Source organism: Spermophilus citellus (assembly GCF_964194105.1).
Source record: "Spermophilus citellus genome assembly, chromosome: 5".
Lineage (NCBI taxonomy): Eukaryota > Metazoa > Chordata > Mammalia > Rodentia > Sciuridae > Spermophilus > Spermophilus citellus.
Window position 1 is genome coordinate 125,691,121 of NC_138186.1, and position 21,361 is coordinate 125,712,481.

The following is a 21,361-nucleotide window of genomic DNA, read 5'->3' on the forward strand; positions in this document are numbered from 1 at the left end:
CATTATGTACAACTATAATGTATAGATGAAAAATGTGGGAAAAATACAATAATTGATTTAAGAACTCAGATGGATTTTACAGATAGTTAATATAGCTAAGAGAAAGAAAGAAACAGTTGATCAATCAGAAGAGAAAATTCAGAATGAAGAAAGATCAAAAGCGCGGCAAAAACATAGGGAATATAAATGGAAGGTGTATAACCACAAAAATGGGATCTTAATTAGAATAAGTTATACTCCATGTATGTGTAACATGTCAAAATATACTCTTCTGTCATGTATATCTAAAAAGAACAAAAAAAATTTTAATGGAAGATACATATAATTGGAGACACAGAGGGAGAGGAAAAAGTGAGGCCAAAACAATATTTAAAGGAATAATAACTTAGACTTTTCCAAGGTGAATTAAAGATATCAATCCATAAATTCAAAGAGTTAAACCCAATTGAAACAGGAAAAAAACAAAAATAAATCCATTCCTCGTGTATGCTAGTAAAATTCCTGTAAAAAAAAATAAAAGTTAAAGTACTAAAAAGTCAGAAGAGGTCTCAACTAACTTACCATATTCAACAAAATTCTAAAGGAATTATACATCATGACTAAGTGGAATTTATTCCAATAAGGCAAGGATGGTTCAAAATAGAAAAATCAAGTAATAATCGTATTAACAGAATGAAGAAAAAAATTGCACACAATCACCTCAGTTGATGAAGAGTCAACAAAATTCTACACCTTTTAATGATATAAACTTACTAAAAAAATATTTGAAGGAAACTACCATTTTCCTTTACTCTTACTCCCTTCAGGGTCACTTTACCAGATTGAAGTGGATACTTGGTTTTCAGGTCATATTTAAACAATGGATGAAAATACAAACAAATGGTACCACCGTTTCAAGACCTTTATCTGCTTTTTTCTCCAACACTCCTCTTGCTGATCATCTTTTCCTGCCTTATATATCTCAGCTCATTTTTCAGGCCACCATTGCATGCTCAATCCAAGAGTAAGCCTGCAAGTTTCAGTGTTCTGCTTTCTCAGTTGAGCAAAATGCATATGCTCCTTGAAAATGTCCATGTAGTCTGCCTGCACATTTGTTGCCCTGATAACATAGACTTCCAAACCTGGATCAAAGTTCTGAGCCTCTCCTTCTGGTGGTTACAGACATGCAGCATCAGCAGCATGATATTCAGGACTTGAGGAGTCCAGAGAGGTGTTCCATGTAGGTGATGCTGTTGGCACACAGTAACATGCAACCTAAACACTGCATCAGGAATTAGTACAGATACAAGTCTTTCTCATCAAAGTACAGTGGATATTTTTATTTATTTTTTAGTTTTAGGTGGATACAATATCTTTATTTTATTTTTATGTGGTGCTGAGGATGGAACCCAGTGCCTCACAGGTGCTAAGCGAGCACTCTACCACTTGAGCCACAACCCCAGCTCCAGTACAGTGGATCTTGATCTGTGAATATCTCCCCTGTAGTCTCATTCCTTGTAAGGGCAATTACCTTGGGCTTGCCCCTTATGTCCTTCTGCATGAGGAGGTCAGGCTTGGCAGTTTGTCCATTCTCTGTGTTCTTCTTAAGAAGGATTCAGTAGGAGCTTGATGTGCCCAGATTGGCATGGAAGAAAAACAAATACTTGTATCTTTGGGTTGTAAAAATAATAACTGAGCATCTCTAGCAACTGAAAAAACTCAACAAAATAGCCCAGTTTAACCCCTTGTCAGTCTCATCCATCATCAGGCAACTGAAGAGGTGAAGGCTACACAAATGAAAGTGGTTTTCTTTAGTTAACTCCTTCAGCCAGCCCAGAGTGGTGATCACAACCTCACTGGTAATCAGTATCCTCTGCTGTTTTTACATGATATTCTACCAAGTAAAATAGCATTATTAATTTTTGTAAGGTTGGCCATATCATCACTGAGTTGATATACATGGCAAGCTGTGAAAAGGGAATCAGAATCAGCCCTATCTGGCATAATTGGAATGCCCTTCTGAAACTCATGTTTAAACTTACTCTCCAAATTTATATTGATGGTATTCAGAGAGAGGACCTTTGCAATATAATTGGGATTAGATAAATTCATTTAGGCTCAGGTCTTCATGATGGGACTGGTGGTTTTATAAAAGAGGAAGAGCCAAGAGCTGACATATGTTTGCTCTGTTTTGTTATGCAATACCCTCTACCATGTTTTGATGCAGCAAGAAGGTCCTCACCTGCTGCTGAACATGTGTCAGGTCCATTCTCATTTTCTAGGCTATTAGCCAAGAAAACTTCTGTATAAATTACCCAGCATCAGGCATTTTGTTACAGTGAAAAACACAATCTAAGACACCATTGGAACAGATGATGCTTTTGGATATGCTTTATGGTGGTGACTTTGTCAAATCCTGTTTTAATTTGCTTTTCATCAAGTTTCTTCCTTGTTCTCTGTTTGAGAATAGGCTTCTTCTCAATCTGGGAAGAAAGCCTTTCACAACCTTAAGATGAATCCAGCTAAGCCTTTCCCTGGAGACTGGCACTAAGGTTTGAGCCCCACACAGCAAAGCCAGAACCAAGAACAGAGGTACCATCTCAAACCAGGTGTGCTCTGCGATGCCAATGCTTGTGAAAGGCTCCAGACTCAGTGGGCCTCACTCATTTATCCAGTCTCAGCTCCAGCCTTGGTTTTAGGCTCTCTAGGTGGAACTTGGTCATAACTGGAGCAGGGCAAGCTGCTTCATCTGGATCTTTTGAGGAACCTGTGAGTACATTAGATTATACAGATGTCATCCTTCTAACTCTGTACCTGCGTAGATCAAGGCCTTACCACTTGTTCTCCATTTGACTGTTAAAATCAAAGGTGTTTCAGATTCACCAATATAAGAAAATTTACCCTCATCAATAATGATATATACTTAATATGATAAATGAGAAATAAAACACAGCACTCAGTTTTTGCTAAAAATGTTTAACCTGAATCTAATCAAAGAGAATAAAATCATGGCATTTGCAAGTAAATGGATGGAGTTAGAGAAGATAATGCTAAGTAAAGTTAGCCAATCCCAAAAAACCAAATGCCGAATGTTTTCTCTGATATAAGGAGGCTGATTCATAGTGGAGTAGGGAGAGGGAGCATGGGAGGAATAGACAAACTCTAGATAGGGCAGAGGGATGGGAGGGGAAGGGAGGGGGCATGGGGTTATTAATGATGGTTGAATGTGATGATCATTATTATCCAAAGTACATGTATGAAGACAGGAATTGGTGTGAATATACTATGTATACAACCGGAGATATGAAAAATTGTGCTCTATATACCTTAAAAAATATGGATTGTGCTTCACTGTATAACACATATCAATATTACAAAAAAATCAAATTCTTTGCAAAAACTTTAATGCTCTCCTCCCGCACCACCACTGCTCTTCTTTTTGAAGAAGTTAAATCTGGGGTATCACAAGTCTTTTCTTGAGTGAAGTAAAAGGTATTTACTCATTGACTCATCAATGATATAGCTTAAAATGTGGCTTTGTAAGCTCCAATTAAATTTTTTTTAAAGCTAAAAACCTCCAAATATCTGACATCTAAGTTATAGTAATTTGGGTCTCAGAACCAGGGAAATGGAAATAATTTAGATGTAAAAAAAATCAGTTAATTTAGACTTTTTAAAAAGAGTTAGCAACTGTTTGAAGACATGCTATGGAAGATAGAATAATGGGTCCCAAGATGTCTGCCTTGCAATTCTCAGAACCTGTGAGTACATTAGATTACATGGCAAAGGTGAATTAAGGTTGCAGAGAGAACTAACATTAGTGCTGGAGTTTGGGTCTTCTGAAATGTCCCCTAAGGGTCCTAAAAGTCTAGTTCCCACCTTGGTGCTGTTGGGAAGTGGTAGAACCTTTAAGAGGGGCCTAGTAAGGGTCCTCTAGTCACTGAGGACATGTCATTGAGGGGGATACAGGGACCTTGACCCATTCCTCTTTCCCTTTCTACTCCCCTGCCATGTAGCAAATGGCTTGCTCCACACTTCACATTTCTCCCATCCACTGCTCCACCATAGACCCAAAGCAATGGTGCAATCAATCATGATCTGAAAACCCCCAAACTGTGAGACAAAATAAACCTTTTATAAGCTGATCATCTCAGGTATTTGTTATAGTAATGGAAAACTGACTTAGTTACAAATCAGCTCACCTTGAAATATGGACATTTTCCTGGATGGGCCTAATGTAATCAGAAGGTTCTTAAAAGGGAAAGAGGGAGGTAGAAGAGAACCAAAGAAATGGTAGCGTGAGAGGGACTCGGCCCAATATCACTAGTTTTGAAAATGGAAGAATGGAGCCTCAAGCCAAGGAATTTGGTAATCTCTACAAGCTAGAAAAGGCAGAGAAACAGATTCGCTCCCAGGCCGACAATAATTTGATTTTAGCCGACATCCACTTAGGACTTCTGACCTCTAGAATGAATGTAAAATAGATGTTGTGAAACTAATACATTTGTGGTAATTTGTTACAGATGTATTAGGAAATGAATACAGATGGGATGTGAGGGAGAATAAGTCACTAGAAAGTATTCTTGGAATGAAGGTGCAAGATATACTGCAGCCCAGTGAAGGAGCAGGTTTGGGAGGGAGTTACATGCTGTTCCAGCTTAGTCAAGATGTCACCTCTCTGTGCCTCAATCTCTAAGGTGGGATAATAGGTTTAGGGATGAGTAGAATAATTTATGCAAGGTCCTTTTACTTGGCATGTGCTCAAGTGCTGGTTAATAAATAATAATGATGATAATATAGAGAAGACACACTGTGCTGTGTTTTAATCATCATGGGTCATTAAACAACTTTAACCACTTGTTTTATGACTAAATGCTTTTGTCAGTGTAGGAATAAGAAATAACTCGCTTCCTTGTTTAAATGGGATGCCCACTATACTATTATTTTTCTCCAGACTTGTGCATAAGTCTTCTCAAATTTAGATGCAATTGCATTTATTTAAAAAAATGGCATTTTGTTCCTCTCATACTAGACCTTAGATTTGCCCTTACTAAAACCTACATAACTAGAATAAAACAGGATGAGAATGCTATGCTTTAGAAATGCCAGAGCTGCAAGATAACTATGTCTCAGTCTATGGCCTGGTCCCACAGTGTGGAGATTAGTAAGAGACAGAGGAAAATTATTTCACAAAAATTTCATGCCTCTATGTAGTAAGGTGCCTGCTTATTGCTGAAGTCTGGTATGAGATGAGCCTCTGAATAATTAACAAATAGCACAAAAGGTTTGTTTCAGGATGAGATCAAGTGCTTCACCTGAGTTGTGGAATCATGGAACATGTTGGCATCATGACAAAGGAAAATACTCCAGAGGGAAATGTAAACACAAATGGCCATGATAAGCAGGTAGTCTCAACTTTTCTTGTTCACCAAAAAAGTACACAGAATATGAATGACTCTTAGAACCCAAAGTTGTGGGGGAAAAAAAGTTCTTTTTAAATGCTTGGTCAAGAATTCTTACTAATAGACCCTGGGCTATTTACAGTTTTTTATATGAAATAAACTGCAATAAACGTTCATTTAAATAAAGTCTCTAAGCATTTGTTTTTAATTATCTCAAGTGAACATCTGAGTAGAAGTTCCTTGTTACAGGGTACAGGTAAATGTTTAGCTTAAAACTTCTTTTAGGGAGGAATCAAGAGATGGAATAAGACTATGTTTAGAGAAAAAAATAGGCAGACTAAATTTGATTTTTTTTCTTATGGTGGTCACACCAAATTCTTAGTCAAGGACAGCACTTAAAAATTCTTTTTAAGAAATCTTTTGTCATGATTTCATTACTGAAATTGGAATTTCCTCTTGTAAACTATTTGTTTTACTGATTCAATACTCTGGGCATTTGTGCCATTACTAACATTTCACATCATATTTTAAAATGAGTCTCCTTTTTTGAGATAGAATGTATCTGTTTGGGGAAAGCTGACATTTTTTTTTTCTCCTTGTGATTTTATTACTTCATTGGAATATTGACAGTAGACATTTTAATAAAGCTCAAAATATTACCAAAATCAACACCCCACCAAAATCTTGTGTTGATTACCCCATTAAAGTATCTTTTTAAAAAATAAAAACAGATTAAAAAATAATCTTTGATTTTGAAGAAGAAACTACTGGTCTAGAAATATTCTAGGATTTTATCTATTCCACCCCATTTCTATGACACTTGATGCAGGATTTCCAAAGGTACCTTTTTCCTGATAATTTAAAGGCTTTATTAAACACTCTGAGAGCAATGCCAAGTTATCTGAACTGGAAAAAGATGCTGCTGATCTAAATATTAACCAGAAGCACGTCTCCAGCCTTTGTTTCAGATCAAGAACCTCAGGTACCATCACAGGCCATCTCTGGGCCTAGTCTAGCAAACGTCAAGCTCCACACTAAGGCTGCATTTGTACGTTTCAGTAAAGTTTCAACCTCTGATTTGAATGATGAAAATAAAAAAAAATTTGGCTCACCAATCCAACCTTTTAGTAATGTGAAGAACTGAAGCCAGAGTTTTTTGAAAAACTGATTTTTCAAAAATCAGACTAATTTAAACAAACATGGATTTTAGAAATTCATAAGATGAATATAGCACAATTATCTGAAATGTATACAAGTGTAACTTTGTATTTATGACTCCTGACATCAGAAAATCTCCATACCTTTCATAGGAAAGCCGGAGAAAAAAGCTTATAAGACAGACTTAAGAGGCAGAAGTCTCCATATTCTAGTCAAAGGGTCTCTTGTATTTATAGAAGGCTTTTACCTAAAAGTCAAGTCAGCATATTCTTGTCATTGAGAATTCAGGACAGGGAGTCTGGAGTTTCAAATATTCAATTAACAGTAGGCAGCAGGAATACATAAATCTTTTTATAAAAAATTTATTTCTCTGTAAATACAAATTCCAACATCAACAAACAATAATCCAGTGGAAAAATACTAGCCATTAACATTGAAAACTTTTTTCTTAGTTTAATAAATAGAGCTTTGGCATTCAAAATTCTAGCTGTAAACCCCATTAAAAGATAAAACCAAAAACAACCCCTTTAAAAAAGGAGGCAAAAGTGATAGGTCAGAAGGCATAAGCCAGCCAGTGGCTTCACATTCTTTTTACAATAACTGTATTTTAATTAAGTTATGAACACTGTATTTACACATGAGGTATTTGGGATGGTTCAAAAACTGAACCTAGTTTACAAAAACCACCAGTCACAGTGACTGATTATGCACTCAGCTGTGCTTTTAATGTAACCACCTAGCACCTTACTACTTCTTGCCATCACACCAACATGACACTGAACTTTACATTTATATATTTAAATAACTACTCATATATATATCTATGTACATACATATACACAACAAATGAATACATTCTATAGGAATTCCTCACACTATACAGGGAGGCTGGGCTCCAAGAACGTGATACTTCCTTTCATGTTCACTAAGGCATCCACTTCCTAATGACAAACGTTCCTTGCTTAAAAAAAAAAAAAAAAAAAAAAAAAAGTCCTTAATCAAGTCTATTTAAAGAACAAGGTGCACCATTCTTATAACTCATGTAAGATAGAATGAACACTTGCTGCAGGCAAAAAGGCACAAAAGGTTCTCTCTGAACGCAGCTGCAACAGTGCTCCTAAAGACTTACTGATTTGAAACCATTCATTTTGTATTCAATATTTCTTTTAAATAAGAAAAAATTCCCAAATATTTCCCCTTCATGATTAAATGTGTGATATAATCATATGGCAATTACTATGAATGGCATTTGGGGGCAAAGTTGGAAGTTTACTTTTTATAACAAATAGAAAATAGTTCCTCTTGTTTTGTGAACACTGAAAAGAACTGTTGAAAATGGAAAACAAAATGAATTAACTTTAGCTCTGAGAGCTACAGTTATTGGCAGTCTGAGTGAGCATGGTTATAAGAATTGCTTACATATGTAATTACATATCTACAGTGATAGAAATCTAAATAACAGAATGCCAATAATCCAAACTCAAGTTATGCCTGAGCTGAACTGTGCTATGTAAAAATACAGTCCAGGTGTTCAGTTACTGTGACTCAATGAACTATTACTGATATTTAAAGGACATTTTCCCATTAAAGTAGTTTCTTTAAAAATATTCTCTAAAAGATTCCTATTGAGTTTTGCACAATGACAGAATTAATTTGTAAGCTTATTAGTAAGTCAGAAATGTACAATTTTCATTTTAGCAACACTTTCCAGCCCTTGGGATTGTCTTTAACAAGCTACTGAAAGAAAGCCTATTTCAGTTTAATAAACTGTCACAACCAAAATAAATTTCACTAAGATATAATACTGCTAAATTGAAATATTAAATCCTATTTCAAATATAAAATGGGGCCACATATTTTTAAAAATAAGTTCAGGCATATCTTACCTAGTCAATACTTAAACACTTCTTAAAAATTACAGGCCATTAAAAATTTATTAACAATCTAAAGTTTTTGTATTTTTCTGACATCAAATGAAAACAGCTTTTGTGCCCTTGACTCAGCTAATGTTGTTATGTGCACAGCCAAAGTGGATCTGTTATGGAGTCATATTCATCCACGCTGAATATGACTGAGTTAGAACAGGCTTTACTTCAAAGCGCAAAAGATCAATTATGACACTTCCTAAAAAGATAAGCATTTAATAATACACAAAAGCATAATTAAAAAGAGGTTTAATTATCTAAAGAAAATTTCAAATAGACTGACTTTAAAACTTAAATTAATTTCCATTTCAGGTATGTATCACTGTAATAACTTCTATGAACACTCTGGGGCAAGACACCATAGTGTTGCTATTTGTCTGTCTTAGCTGACCTAAGAGTAAAATATTTGTTTTTAATGTGACACCAATATTATTACTGACTGCCCTAACACAAGAGGGTGTGGGTGTCTTGAGGAAGGGAAGTTCTCTGAAAAATAAAAATTAAAAATTAAAAGCTGCCTAATTAGAATGTTACTAGTTTCATTTTTTTCTCAGAATTCCTTACAAAATTTCTACTTATTTTCTAGGCCCCTTTACAAACTTCAGACTCTAAGAAATTATATTTTATAATCCAAGATTATACTTAAACTATCATATCTTCATGCTTTTTTAAAACAAGAGTATACAATTTCCAAAGTGAAATACATCAGCAAAAGTTCCTGTTATATTTTTTTACCTTAATTAAAAACTTAAATTTTGTAAGTTTGAGAAAGAAAATTTACTAAAACAAAAAACCATTTCATCCCAACCAGGCTAGGTTATTATTCTTTCTGCTTGAAAGAATAATAACCATAAAACTCCACAACATAAACTATTAAACTTAGGAGATATTTAAGTAAGAACCTATTGACCCAAGGGTGCCTTATTTTTGAAATCATGGTAGGAAGGTGTGAATTCTATTCAAAGAGAATGTAAAAATGTTATTGGGTGCAATTGTGGCTGAACTGTGGCAGATATTATGATCCACTTTTCTGTAAAGGGACATCTTCACAGATATTAATCCTTGTAAGGCAGAATTCTTTGCATCCATTTTTTTTTGGTACAAATTTACTACTTTTTGATTGTCTTCGAAGAACTAACACTAAAAACCAAATGAATACATTAGGAAACCAAGTTCTTATAGTGACTAAGTCCTTTCTGAGGTCAGGGACCTTAGGATGAAGAATCACTATAATGCACTGATTTCTTAGTGGCCAAATCCTATAAAGAGGAGCAGCATGGACTCAGGCACTGAAAGAAAGGGAGATGTGATGTCTTACAGTGTATTATAGTGAAGTGTTGAACTAGAATCATGTAACAGTTTAGTGAGAGCTGTAAATAAGCCAACATTTTAAATAGAGTTTTCCTGGGTGTCTCCTTGAATGCCTTGCTCTATTATGCTTTCTCTGTTGAGAACAGAAAAAAAAATCTTTTCTAGGAGCAGCCTTTGTATACATATGCTTGGCAAGAAAACAGGCATATGATCTGCTCTCAAACAAACAATATCATCCTGACTGATCTATACATCGTATTCCCCACTTCTTTAGTCTTGCCTAAGTAAACCCTGACAATATTGAAAAATCAAACCAATTTATAGGGGACAATAGTTTACCATAACTAAGTATATTCAAAAGAATATGATCAATGCTCTGAAGAACTAAAACACAGATAACATTCATTTAGAAGTTTACATGTTGCATGTCTATTAAAAATCAGTTTATTTCATACTAATACCCTGTCCTCCAGATGAATAACTAACCAAGCCAAGTTCATATTCTATAACAATCCCTGTTATTAATGAAATATATCTAATAAAAGGAAATATAAAATTATCATCTAGGTTTAGATTTTGTTTTATGTTAGTGTTAGTTCAGATAAAGAGCTGGCTTTCTCTTAATGTAGTTGCAAAATTAAAACAGGTACAAAACTGTTAAAATGTAAATGCTGAGACTTTGATAAATAAACTATCATTCCAGAGTCAGTCTGACAATCTTTGCTTAACAATGATCTGAGGCCTTGTTAGCATTAATTATATATGGCTTTGTTTATACTGCCATATATAAACAAAAAACCATAAGTAGTAAGAGATAGGATAAAATAATTTCAACTTATGTTAAACTTTCTTGTAATGTATAAATTATAGTGCTGATGAAAAAGATGATCTCATCAGTACTTCACACTCTTACAATCACTCTGGAGAAAAAGCTGACCCAACTCCAGAACCTCATCATCTCAGTTCAGTGATAATATATTTAAATCACAAATGGTTTTGCCTGCTGCACTTCTATTAAACACTTGCCTACTGTTGGAACTCTTATTCAGCTAGCCCCTGAAAATATCAAAATACAATACAAGTTTCCATATGAAAAAAACATAAGAATAAACAGTGTGTGCCTTTCTTAGAAGGTTTGATTTGATGCTTGAAATCCTTATAATTATGTGAACTTAAAAGCACTTACACACACACAAACCTCAAACACATATGCATATGCAAACACATAAAACCTACAGAAGTAAACAAAATCCTGTCCCTTTATCTGAAGGACACTATTCACAAATTGGTCCTATAATCAGTAGTTTGGAAATTTGCTTTTTCTTGTTGACTTTATCACATTTTTCAAATGATAATTATTTTGCCTGATTAGATAAGCCCCTTAAAAATCTCCTCACATTCCTATTTTCCCTCAATTAAACAAATCAACACACACACACCCACACCCACACCCACACACAGACAACCTATGTGCAAGTGGTATGTCACTTGCAATTTTCCATTGTAACTCTTAAAAAGAAATATGAAGAACTGTAACTCAGCAGCATTTAACAATGGGTCATTATTGCTGTGGGACCAACACTTGATCACTGGGTTATGCAGTTATCTCCCATGTCCTGAGCATAGCGGTCTGATATTGTAGTTCTTAATTCATCAATGTCTCTTCGTAACTGGCACACATCTGACAGTCTTTTAGCAAGTGTTTCTGAGCTGTGGTCACTTTCAGTCTCTTCAGCTGAACAATTCATTGCTGTGTAAATAAAAAATGGACAGAAGAATGACTCATTTTGCTTTGAATAAAGACGTTTTAGGATTTTCATCTTAATCATCATGGAAACATAATATTATGCACTGAATATCAATGAGGCTCAGATTTAAACTATGCATCATTTGATATTTAAATAGGTATTATCTACCTGGTCCTTTAAAATTTTTGTTAATTAAGATGTGTTAAATTCATACAGCAATACATAAAATTCAACATATTTTATTGATGACAATGTTCCAAAAGTGAAAAAGAACATAATCAAATGTCTCTTTCCAAGTTCAACTAGAGAACCCAGTTCTTTCCTTTTGATAAAATCTAGAAATCATTTGCAGAGGAAGTAGTTTAAATTTTTATGACTTCAAAATGGGTTTTTATTGGCATGCAAATATTAATTTTCAAAATATATAGAGGTTTGGGGCCCTATAATCCCAAACAACTGAATCAAGTTGATAGCTTTGCCCAAAGTCTCAGTAACAAGGAGTAAATCAGCTAGCTTTTACTTACTTACTCCAGTATCTATTTGTGAGCATGTCACAACCTAAAATCAAGCAGAGCCAGTGACTGTGAAATAAACCTTTCCTTCTACCTTCATTAGTCCTAGTAGTTTATTAAAGACATAAGGTCAGATAACTGTTATTTTAACAAACATTAAATGGACATTTGCCCTGAGTCCAGGGGTCATGCTAGATGTGCAGGTCAGTGGCTTGTTCTCAATGCTTTACACATGATTTCATAAACAACTGAGCACAGTGAGTATTGTGATAACCTGAACTACAAGCTATAGAAGCACTAAAGGAAGAGAACAACCAGCCCTAACAAAAGAAATATCAAATACTGACTAAGTGGGCCAAGAAAGCAGAATGAACAAAAGTATAGAGGCAGAAAATTAAAGAGTCTGAAATAATTTGACAAACTTCAATAAAATTAGTGTCCATCTCTAAAATGATACAGTACAAATCATGAGAGAAGAATGACAAGAAATAAGCCTACCAAGGTAGGCAGTGCTATTTCTCTCACAGAGGAGAGTAAGTATTAGAAAACCAGATTCGAGGTTTAGAAGACAGATCACTCTGGAAAAAATGTGAAAAATGGACTGGGGAAAGGACTGTGAGGAAAATGGGTTACACATAGTACAGCGATGAAAGATCTTGTAAGGAACAATCATCAATTTAGGTGAGGGTCAGAGCTTGGGGAGTTCACAGATGAAGGAAAAAGCAAAGTGAAGTAAAAAATCTGGGCTAGGGTGATAGGTGAATGTTGGCACTACTTACACACTACAAGGAGAAGGTTTAGATGGGTTCTGCTTAAGCCATGTTGAGTTTCTGATGCCTATGAAACAGCCAGTTCTCAAATACACACAGATGAACTACAAGGAGCCCAGAAGAAATATTCTAGGCAGGGAAAGAGATAAAAATCTGTTTGGTGGAAAAGGTTTAACAATAACAGGGCAGGTATAAGATTATGCAGAAAAAGGATTAAATTAAAAAAAGAAATAAAAAACCAACAACAAGGGGATGGGGGGTTGTGGCTCAGTGGCAGTGCGCTTGCCTAGCATGTGTGAGGCACTGGGTTTGATCCTCAGCATCATATAAAAACCAAACAAATAAAATAAAGGGTATTGGTTTCATTAAAAAAAATGTTATTGAAAAACAAACAAACAAAACCACCAATAAAAAGTTTCTGGAAGCCCTAATACAGAAGTAGTAAGGAAAACAGAGACATGAGATGGGAGGGAAAGGGAGAGAAAAGGGAAATTGCATGGAAATGAAGGGAGACCCTCACTGCTATACAAAATTACATATAAGAGGTTGTGAGGGGAATGGGAAAATAAACAAGGAGAGAAATGAATTACAGTAGATGGGGTAGAGAGAGAAGATGGGGGGAGGGGAGGGGGGATAGTAGGGGATAGGAAAGGTAGCAGAATACAACAATTACTAATAGGGCATTATGTAAAATTGTGGATGTGTAACCGACGTGATTCTGCAATCTGCATTTGGGGTAAAATTGGGGGTTCATAACCCACTTCAATCTTATGTATGAAATATGATATGTCAAGAGCTTTGTAATGTTGTGAACAACCAATAAAAAAAAAAAAAAGAAGTAGTAAGGAAATCCATGGAAGACTGAGACTGAGCAGTCACAAAGGCAAAAGCAGAACCTAGGGAATGATGTCATGGAAACCAAGGTAATAAGAGTTTTAAGGAGTGTGGGGGAGCAGAATCAACAGCTAACCAAAGGAGTCACGAGATAAAAATTCAAATGAATACATTGCTTCTGGCAAAAGAGTTGGCTGGTCAAATTTTCACAATACCAAATAAATATAAGGTAAGGATTCCAGGTTTGAACTTTAATGATTGGAAGAAGTATACATTGGGGTGTGGGGTGAAAGACGTAAGATTCCTGAATCTTTTGTTCATATTACGATAGCTCTATTACCATATTATGGAAAACATTACCAAATGCTATAGTAAAAAATGTAGGTTACTTATTTGGAAAAATAAGAGACCCAGAATAGCTAAAGCAATTCTAAGTAGGAAGAGTGAAGCAGGTGGCATCACAATACCAGACCTTAAACTATACTACAGAGCAATAGTAACAAACAGCATGGTACTGGGCACCAAAACAGGCTGGTAGACCAATGGTACAGAATAGAGGACACAGAGACTAACCCGCAAATATACAACTATTTTATATTAGACAACGGTGCCAAAAGCATGCACTTCAACAAATGGTGCTGGAAAAACTAGAAATCCATATGCAACAAAATGAAACTGAATCTCTATCTCTCACCATGCACAAAAACTCAACTCAAAACGGATCAAGGATCTAGGTATTAAACTAGAGACTCTGCGTCTAATAGAAAAAAAGTAGGCCCTAATCTTCATCACGTGGATCTAGGCCCCAACTTCCTTAAGCACAAGAATTAAAAACAAGAATCAACAAATGGGATGGATTCAAACTAAAAAGTTTTTTCTCAGCAAAAGAAATAATCTGTGAGGTGAACAAGGAGCCTACATCCTGGGAGCAAAATTTTATCCCTCACACATCAGATAGAGTACTAATCTCAGGGTATATAAAGAACTCAACAAGCTAAGCAACAAAAAACCAAATAATCCAATCAATAAATGGGCCAGTCAGAATGGCAGCTATTATGAAGACAAATAACAACAAGTTTTGGTGAGGATGTGGGGAAAAAGGTACACTCATACATTGCTGGTGGGACTGCAAATCAGTGCAGCCAATATGGAAAACAGTATGGAGATTCCTTGGAAATCTGGGAATGAAACCACCATTTGACCCAGCTATTCCTCTTCTCAGACTATACCCCAAGGACCTAAAAACAGCATACTACAGGAACACAGCCACATCAATGTTTATAGCAGCACAATTCACAATAGCTAAACTGTGGAGCCAACCAAGTTGTCCTTCAGTGGATGAATAGATAAAAAAATGTAGCATATATACACAATGGAATATTACTCAGCACTAAAAAAGAACAAAATCATGGAATTTGCAGGGAAATGGATGGCATTAGAGAAGATTATGCTAAGTGAAGTTAGCCAATCCCAAAAAACCAAATGTTTTCCCTGATATAAGGGAGGTGACTCAAAGTGGGGTAGGGAGGAGAGCATGGGAGGAAGATTATTTCTAGATAGGGAAAAGGGGTTAGGGGTAAGGGGAATAGCAAGGATGGTGAAATGTGATGGTCATCATTATACAAAACATATGTATGAAGATTTGAATTTTGTGTCAATATACCTTATACACAAACAGAGATATGAAAAATTGTGGTATATACGTATATTAAGAATTGTAATGCAAAAAAAGAGTACATGTATAATGGCATAATTTGGTGTGAACATACTTTGTATTATACACAGTTAGGAAAAATTGTGCTGTATATGGGTAATAATGAGTGTAATGCATTCCACTATTGTCATTTATGTAAAAAAATAAAAAAATGTAGGTTACAAAATGATTGAAAGGGGGAACAGCTCTAAAATGGTAGGCAAAAATCAGTCTTCTGTGGGTGAGCCTTTACTTCTTGCTTCCAAGAGATCATTCCTAACTAAGCCACCTCATGTTCACCTGGCAACCTTCTCCTTTTCCTCTTCAAGATACATACTCCAGCTATTCCATGGAGTATTCACAGCCATTCCCATGTAGATGATTTAGTTGCTTGTCTTCCTTGTGCTCCTATTGTCCTTTGTCCATGTCTCCATTACAATACTTACAACGATGCTCAGATAATTTGTTTAATGTATGGGCAAGGAATGTATTCAATTTATATCCAGTAACAGCACCTAACTTATTACCTGGACCACTGAAAGCATCTGATAAGTATTTGCTGAGTAAGTGAATATACTTAAAACATGAAGTGTTTTTTAAATACCCACACATGCGTACATACATCTATGAAGTGGAAGAGAAAATCCTGCTGACACTGCTAAATACAGATACATGTTTCACTTAACAAGTGATATACTTGATTAAAAGCATTATTTGATTTGCCAAAATAATTATGATGAGACAAGATACTGGAATCTTTTTAATGAAACTGGAGAAAGAACTAGTCCTTACTTTGATCACATAAGAACCATACTATGAGACAGTTACTCAATATAACAAGTCTATTTATAAGCCTTATTTGTGGTTTTGTTCTTTCTGTTCTTATCTTTTCACTAAAGTCTATTTCTTTTCTATTAAAAATGAATAAACATGCCAGTATCTACTAATTTGGACCATATGTAGAGATAAACATCCCTGCCAAAGTAGCAAAAAAAGGAAGGCTCATACTAGGATTTTATTGTGGCAGTCCTTACAATTATGTGTGGAGGAAGATAGAACTGAGGCAGAAAGTGGGTGGGTGTCACATGGAAAAGGGCAAAGACAACAGGTATGCGGGCTGTGAAAGCTGGCTCATTTGAAAGTACTGGTACTCACATTAAGCAACTGCCATGTAACACACACTGTATCAAGGAAAAAGCATTATCTATCTAACATTTTACCAGTGAATACATGGCTGGGCATATCATACAACCACCATAAAAACAAACAGAATTATTACTTTTATAGAAGAGTAATTAGGAATTCACTCCTACTTCTACTCCACGCACACATTTACAGATTTGGTATAGGAAAAATATCTAGGCATTCTGCCAAGGGGGAAGTCCATATCAACCATGAACTGCTCACTTCTGTAAGTTATGTAATCAGGTATACCTAAACCCATAAATTGAGTCAGAAACTTATAAACCTAAGTACGAAAGAAGATAACAAAAATAAACAGAAAAAAGACAGTAAGAAATTCCTGATTAATGAAGACAGGTTTCTAATTGTTAAGCAATAAAATAAAGACAAGTCATCAGCCACTTACATCTAATTCCCAGTAATAATGAAAGATTAGGCTCCTTGCCCTGAGCTCGCTGATTAAGAATACTGCACAATGCTTTCAAGTCAAGCAAACAATAGGACATTTCTTTGAACAGCTGATCAATCACAGTCAAATCAAATAGTGGCCGTTTAGAAAGAACTGTCTGCTGCCTAGATTGGTCTGCTTCCTCGCCCTGATCCAATAAAGAGCATGTCTCTTCTATTTGTCTTTGGTTCTGCAATGGCTGGAAAAAAAAAAAAAAAAAAAAAGAGTTGTTAGAGGAAAAGTACTCAAAAGCAATATAGGTTTAATGTTTTTTCTCCAAGACTATAAACAAGTCTATATTATCAGAATGCATGTCATATTACATGCATATCAACCAAATTCAACTGCATATGTGCAATGTGAAAAAGAAATATATTAATATATATAGTGGACACAGTTCCTCTGATGCCTTAAGATAAACCTGAGAGAAAACCAAAAACCTATATCCAAAACAGCCTTAGGTTCTAGAATTTCTTATATAATGAACATTTTGGTTGTGTATATATTTTTCTATAATAAAATTTATTCAAAGGACAAAAAAAAAACCCACAAAGAAACATTAGGCCAGATTCTATTATTTTTTACTGTTAATGGCAATAGTTATTTAATTACTTTGAAATGAATTTTTCTATATTGAGAAAAAAAGCTTGTTATTAATGTTGACAGAAACAAAAAATTTCAGTTTAATAGAAAAAATACAAATACAAAACCAAAGATTGGAGAAAAACTCAATAATTCTGAATTGTTAAATTTGAGTTGGAAGCATTAATATTAACTCTTGACTTACTATATTCAGAAACTGCTACCCTTATATCCAAAATTATCACCTCCTTATCCTGAATACTGCTAATTAAGTTTAGATATGCATGATGGTGTGTGCCTGTAATCCCAGCAGCTCAGAGGCAGGAGGAGTTCAAAGCCAGCTTTAGCAACTTGGCCTGTCTCAAATTTTTTTAAAAAGGGCTGGGGATGTGGTTTAGTGGTTAAGCACCCCTGGGTTCAATCCCTGGTACCCCCAAAAAAGATAAGTTTAAAGGGTTGAGGATTGTCAAGCATGTGCAAGGCTCTGGGTTTAATAGCCAGCACTCCAAAAAACAATATAAAACAAAAATTAGTAGTAGTAGTAGTAATAGTTTAATTAGCTGTCCACTTAGAGCTGTTTTTCAGAATAACCATTTATACCATTTTTCAATCATCTTATACTTTAGGCAATGATGGAGAAAGGGTACTGAAAAACTGCATATTAACACAGTCCCACAGATCCTTTGCTGTTTGCAAGGCCTATAACTTTACAATGCAAAAAGTCAGGCTGGGCCATAACCTCAACCCAGAGAAATCGGTTTGTCACTTACAGTGGAATAATCATACATTGCATATTCACACCAGAAGAATTTGACATGGATTTCATATCTTTAACTTTTGGAGATGCATTCTTAAATATATATGGATGAAATATAATTATGACCGTTAAAATATGTACTTTTTTGTACAATAGGTCCTTACATACAGGTCAAATACTTTATTTCAAATGAGAAAGCATGATCTGTTCTAATGATGAACTGCCAACAATGCATCTTCCTTAAGGGTTTTCAATGGTAATATTGTTTTGTTTTTTTTTGTGGTGCTGGGGATTGCCTTGTGTGTGCAAGGCAAACACTCTATAAATTGAGCTATATCCCCAGCCCAAGGGTAATTTTGTTTATATTCAATTTATGCCTGATTTATTTTTCACTTTGGGACCAAATGTTCAGACAGCATTTGGCTTTGCTTTAGAATACCATTTTATAGATTTAACTATAAGAAAAATAAATTTGTTTTTGATTTTCATAAGAAACCTAATGAATTTAATTAACTGGCACATCATAGTCAAGTCTCCTTGAAAACTTTCTATTAATTAATATGTACAAAATCAAAATAAGCATTGGCTTAAACTTAAATAGGTAGTGAATCATCCTTTCAAGGCAGTCTGAATTTCATCTACTCACTTCAAGCAGTGCTTTTGTTAATCTTTGCAGGTTTCTCTCTTTCCTCTCCAGTTCTTCCATCATCTTTTGTGTGTTTAATTTTTCTTTAGAAAGTTTGCCCTGCATTGACTAGAACAATAACAACAAAAATTGTAAAGCAAAGCATGTTAACACACATACAGGTAACAAGGAATATTGAGTCTGAATAATTTCAATTTTTTTCCCTTCCTAGTTTCTGAGAAGATTAAATCTTTACTTTAAAAATGACTCATTACTTATAGAGTGAATGGCTTCAAGAAAAAAAGTAAAAAACAAACAAAAAACTTCATAAGGAAATGTTTAATCTGTGTAAAACACATCAAATTTAAAGTTGTTATTTAATGTTACATGACAAATAATTCTTATTTTTTTGTTTATTGGCAATTTGTTAGCACAGTCTCCCTTCTCTGTTTACTAACTATGTTACATGGTGTTGATCTCAATCCATAAATTTATTGGGGGACTTCAATAAATTAAACTCTTTCTTACTCCTTTATAAAATTACAAATCATCAGATATGATACTATTATAAGAAAACCCTGAGTTGACCAAGGTTACATAGGACATTTTTAGAGTACTTAGATTATTTGAGCTGATTAATCCGAATTTTCATCTTACACTAATGAAAACCTTGCCATAAATTCTATAGTTACTAGTGAATTCTAGGTATTCTGTCAGCTTTTTTCCTTTGGTTAGACCACAAAATCAACAAACACATGACCAGGGAAGAATATCTTTTTTTTTCCTTCCAGGTCTGTATTTATTCTCAACTCAAAATACTCCAATATAATGACTACCCAAAACATAATTCATAGAATTTATATTAGAGTTTTTTCTGCATTATCTTTGGATGGAATAAGAGAGACAGCTATCACCAAGGACGAGAGAGAAGGATAAATATAGACTTCTTAGTAATAGACATTCAAATTTAATTTACTCTAAATAATGAAAATATATTTAAAAAACTCAAAAGCTGGATAAAAACCAATAAAACCATGTAATAATACATTTTCTTCCAAGAAAAAAATGTTCTATATGTGACAAAAATGTAATTCACAGCATGCAGACATATGAGACTCTCTGTGTGTATTTTTAGACACTAAAATTCCTTCATAATTCATTGATTCAATGACATATGGAGAATTATTTGTCCTGCAAAGATTTTCTGACCTGATAAGATTTGGCTGTAATCCAGAATTCAAACTAAATTTTCTTAAATTTTGTGACTGCTTATTAGAATTATATTAGAAAAGCATCATAGATAAACTACTCTAAAACTCACATCTTAACACTGAAAACTGAACCGAAGAGGGATGTTTTCATAATGTCATAATATAATTCTTGAAAAGCTCATGGTGTGTTATATTTCAACCAATTCAGAGTCACCTTGAATGCAACTAATAATTAGCTAGTGACTCATGTTTCTATGTAAGGCTAAATTTAAATCTATGATGGATGACACAGGCAGCCTTCTTCATCAGAAAAGGAGAAGTGTTTGGCAGTGGTGCTATTTGTCAAAAGAAGGAAAACTGGATTTGGTAAATAACATCAAGGTTAACATATAAGATTGGGTGTACTTAAGGGTACTTATCAGGAAACCCCTTAACAGGGGAAAGAGCTCACAGATGAGCTTTTCCTAGAAGGTTCAAATTGTACCATTTCTAGGATAACACCAGGAATGAGTGTTGGAGCTGTCAGACAGCAACCTCTCACCACAAAAACATTAATTACCTCTTTATCCTAAATTGTATGAAAAAGTATATATTTTAGGATTTGAAGATAAAGGGAGAAAAAAAAACTATACTTATGGGCTCATCAGATTCAAATTAAGACAAAATAGAATAAAGTCTGATTATTAAACTACATCTCCAAAATGAAGTTCATGTAAAAACATAACAACATTTCTTATTTTATTTATTTACTACTCATCACTGGGCTACATGCCTAGCACTTTTTTATTTTTGAGGTAGGGTCTTGCTAAATTGCCCAGGCTGGACTCCATCCTTCTTTCTCAGCCTCTTAAATAACTGGGATTACAGGCATGCCTCACCACACCTGGCTCTTTGTAGGGGTTTGTTGTTGTTGTTGATTTTTTGTAACCATTCTATCCTTTAACAACAGAGGAGGTTTTGGTAAGTAGTTTCTTTTGGGTATTTTAATATAAAATCATATAAGCTTTTGAGACGTGTTAGTTTTTATAAATGCAAAGACATATTTTTTGACATATAAATCCATAATACCAAGTTTGTACATTTTATCTGTAAGATAAAAAACTCTACAGAAGTTTCAGTTTTTTATTCTATCAAGAATAAATAATGCATGTTATTTCACAAAAGAATTTTGCAAAGCAGTTTTTGAGGTCTCTAAGATTTTAAAAATATAATTGCTCAAAATGG

The 21,361-nt window shown here is 34.5% G+C and overlaps 1 protein-coding gene across 1 annotated transcript in view; it reads right to left on the reverse strand.

The window, feature by feature from the left end:
* Positions 1–6,885: 6,885 nt before the first annotated feature.
* Positions 6,886–21,361, reverse strand: part of CEP85L (centrosomal protein 85L) — a 173,552-nt gene continuing 159,076 nt past the window's right edge. The window contains exons 11-13 of the mRNA XM_081293929.1: positions 18,948–19,055; positions 16,921–17,161; positions 6,886–11,525 (exon numbers count right to left, since the gene is read on the reverse strand). Coding sequence (XP_081150055.1) covers positions 11,362–11,525; positions 16,921–17,161; positions 18,948–19,055 — 513 coding nt within the window. The 3' untranslated portion in view covers positions 6,886–11,361. The remainder of the gene's footprint in view (positions 11,526–16,920; positions 17,162–18,947; positions 19,056–21,361) is intronic.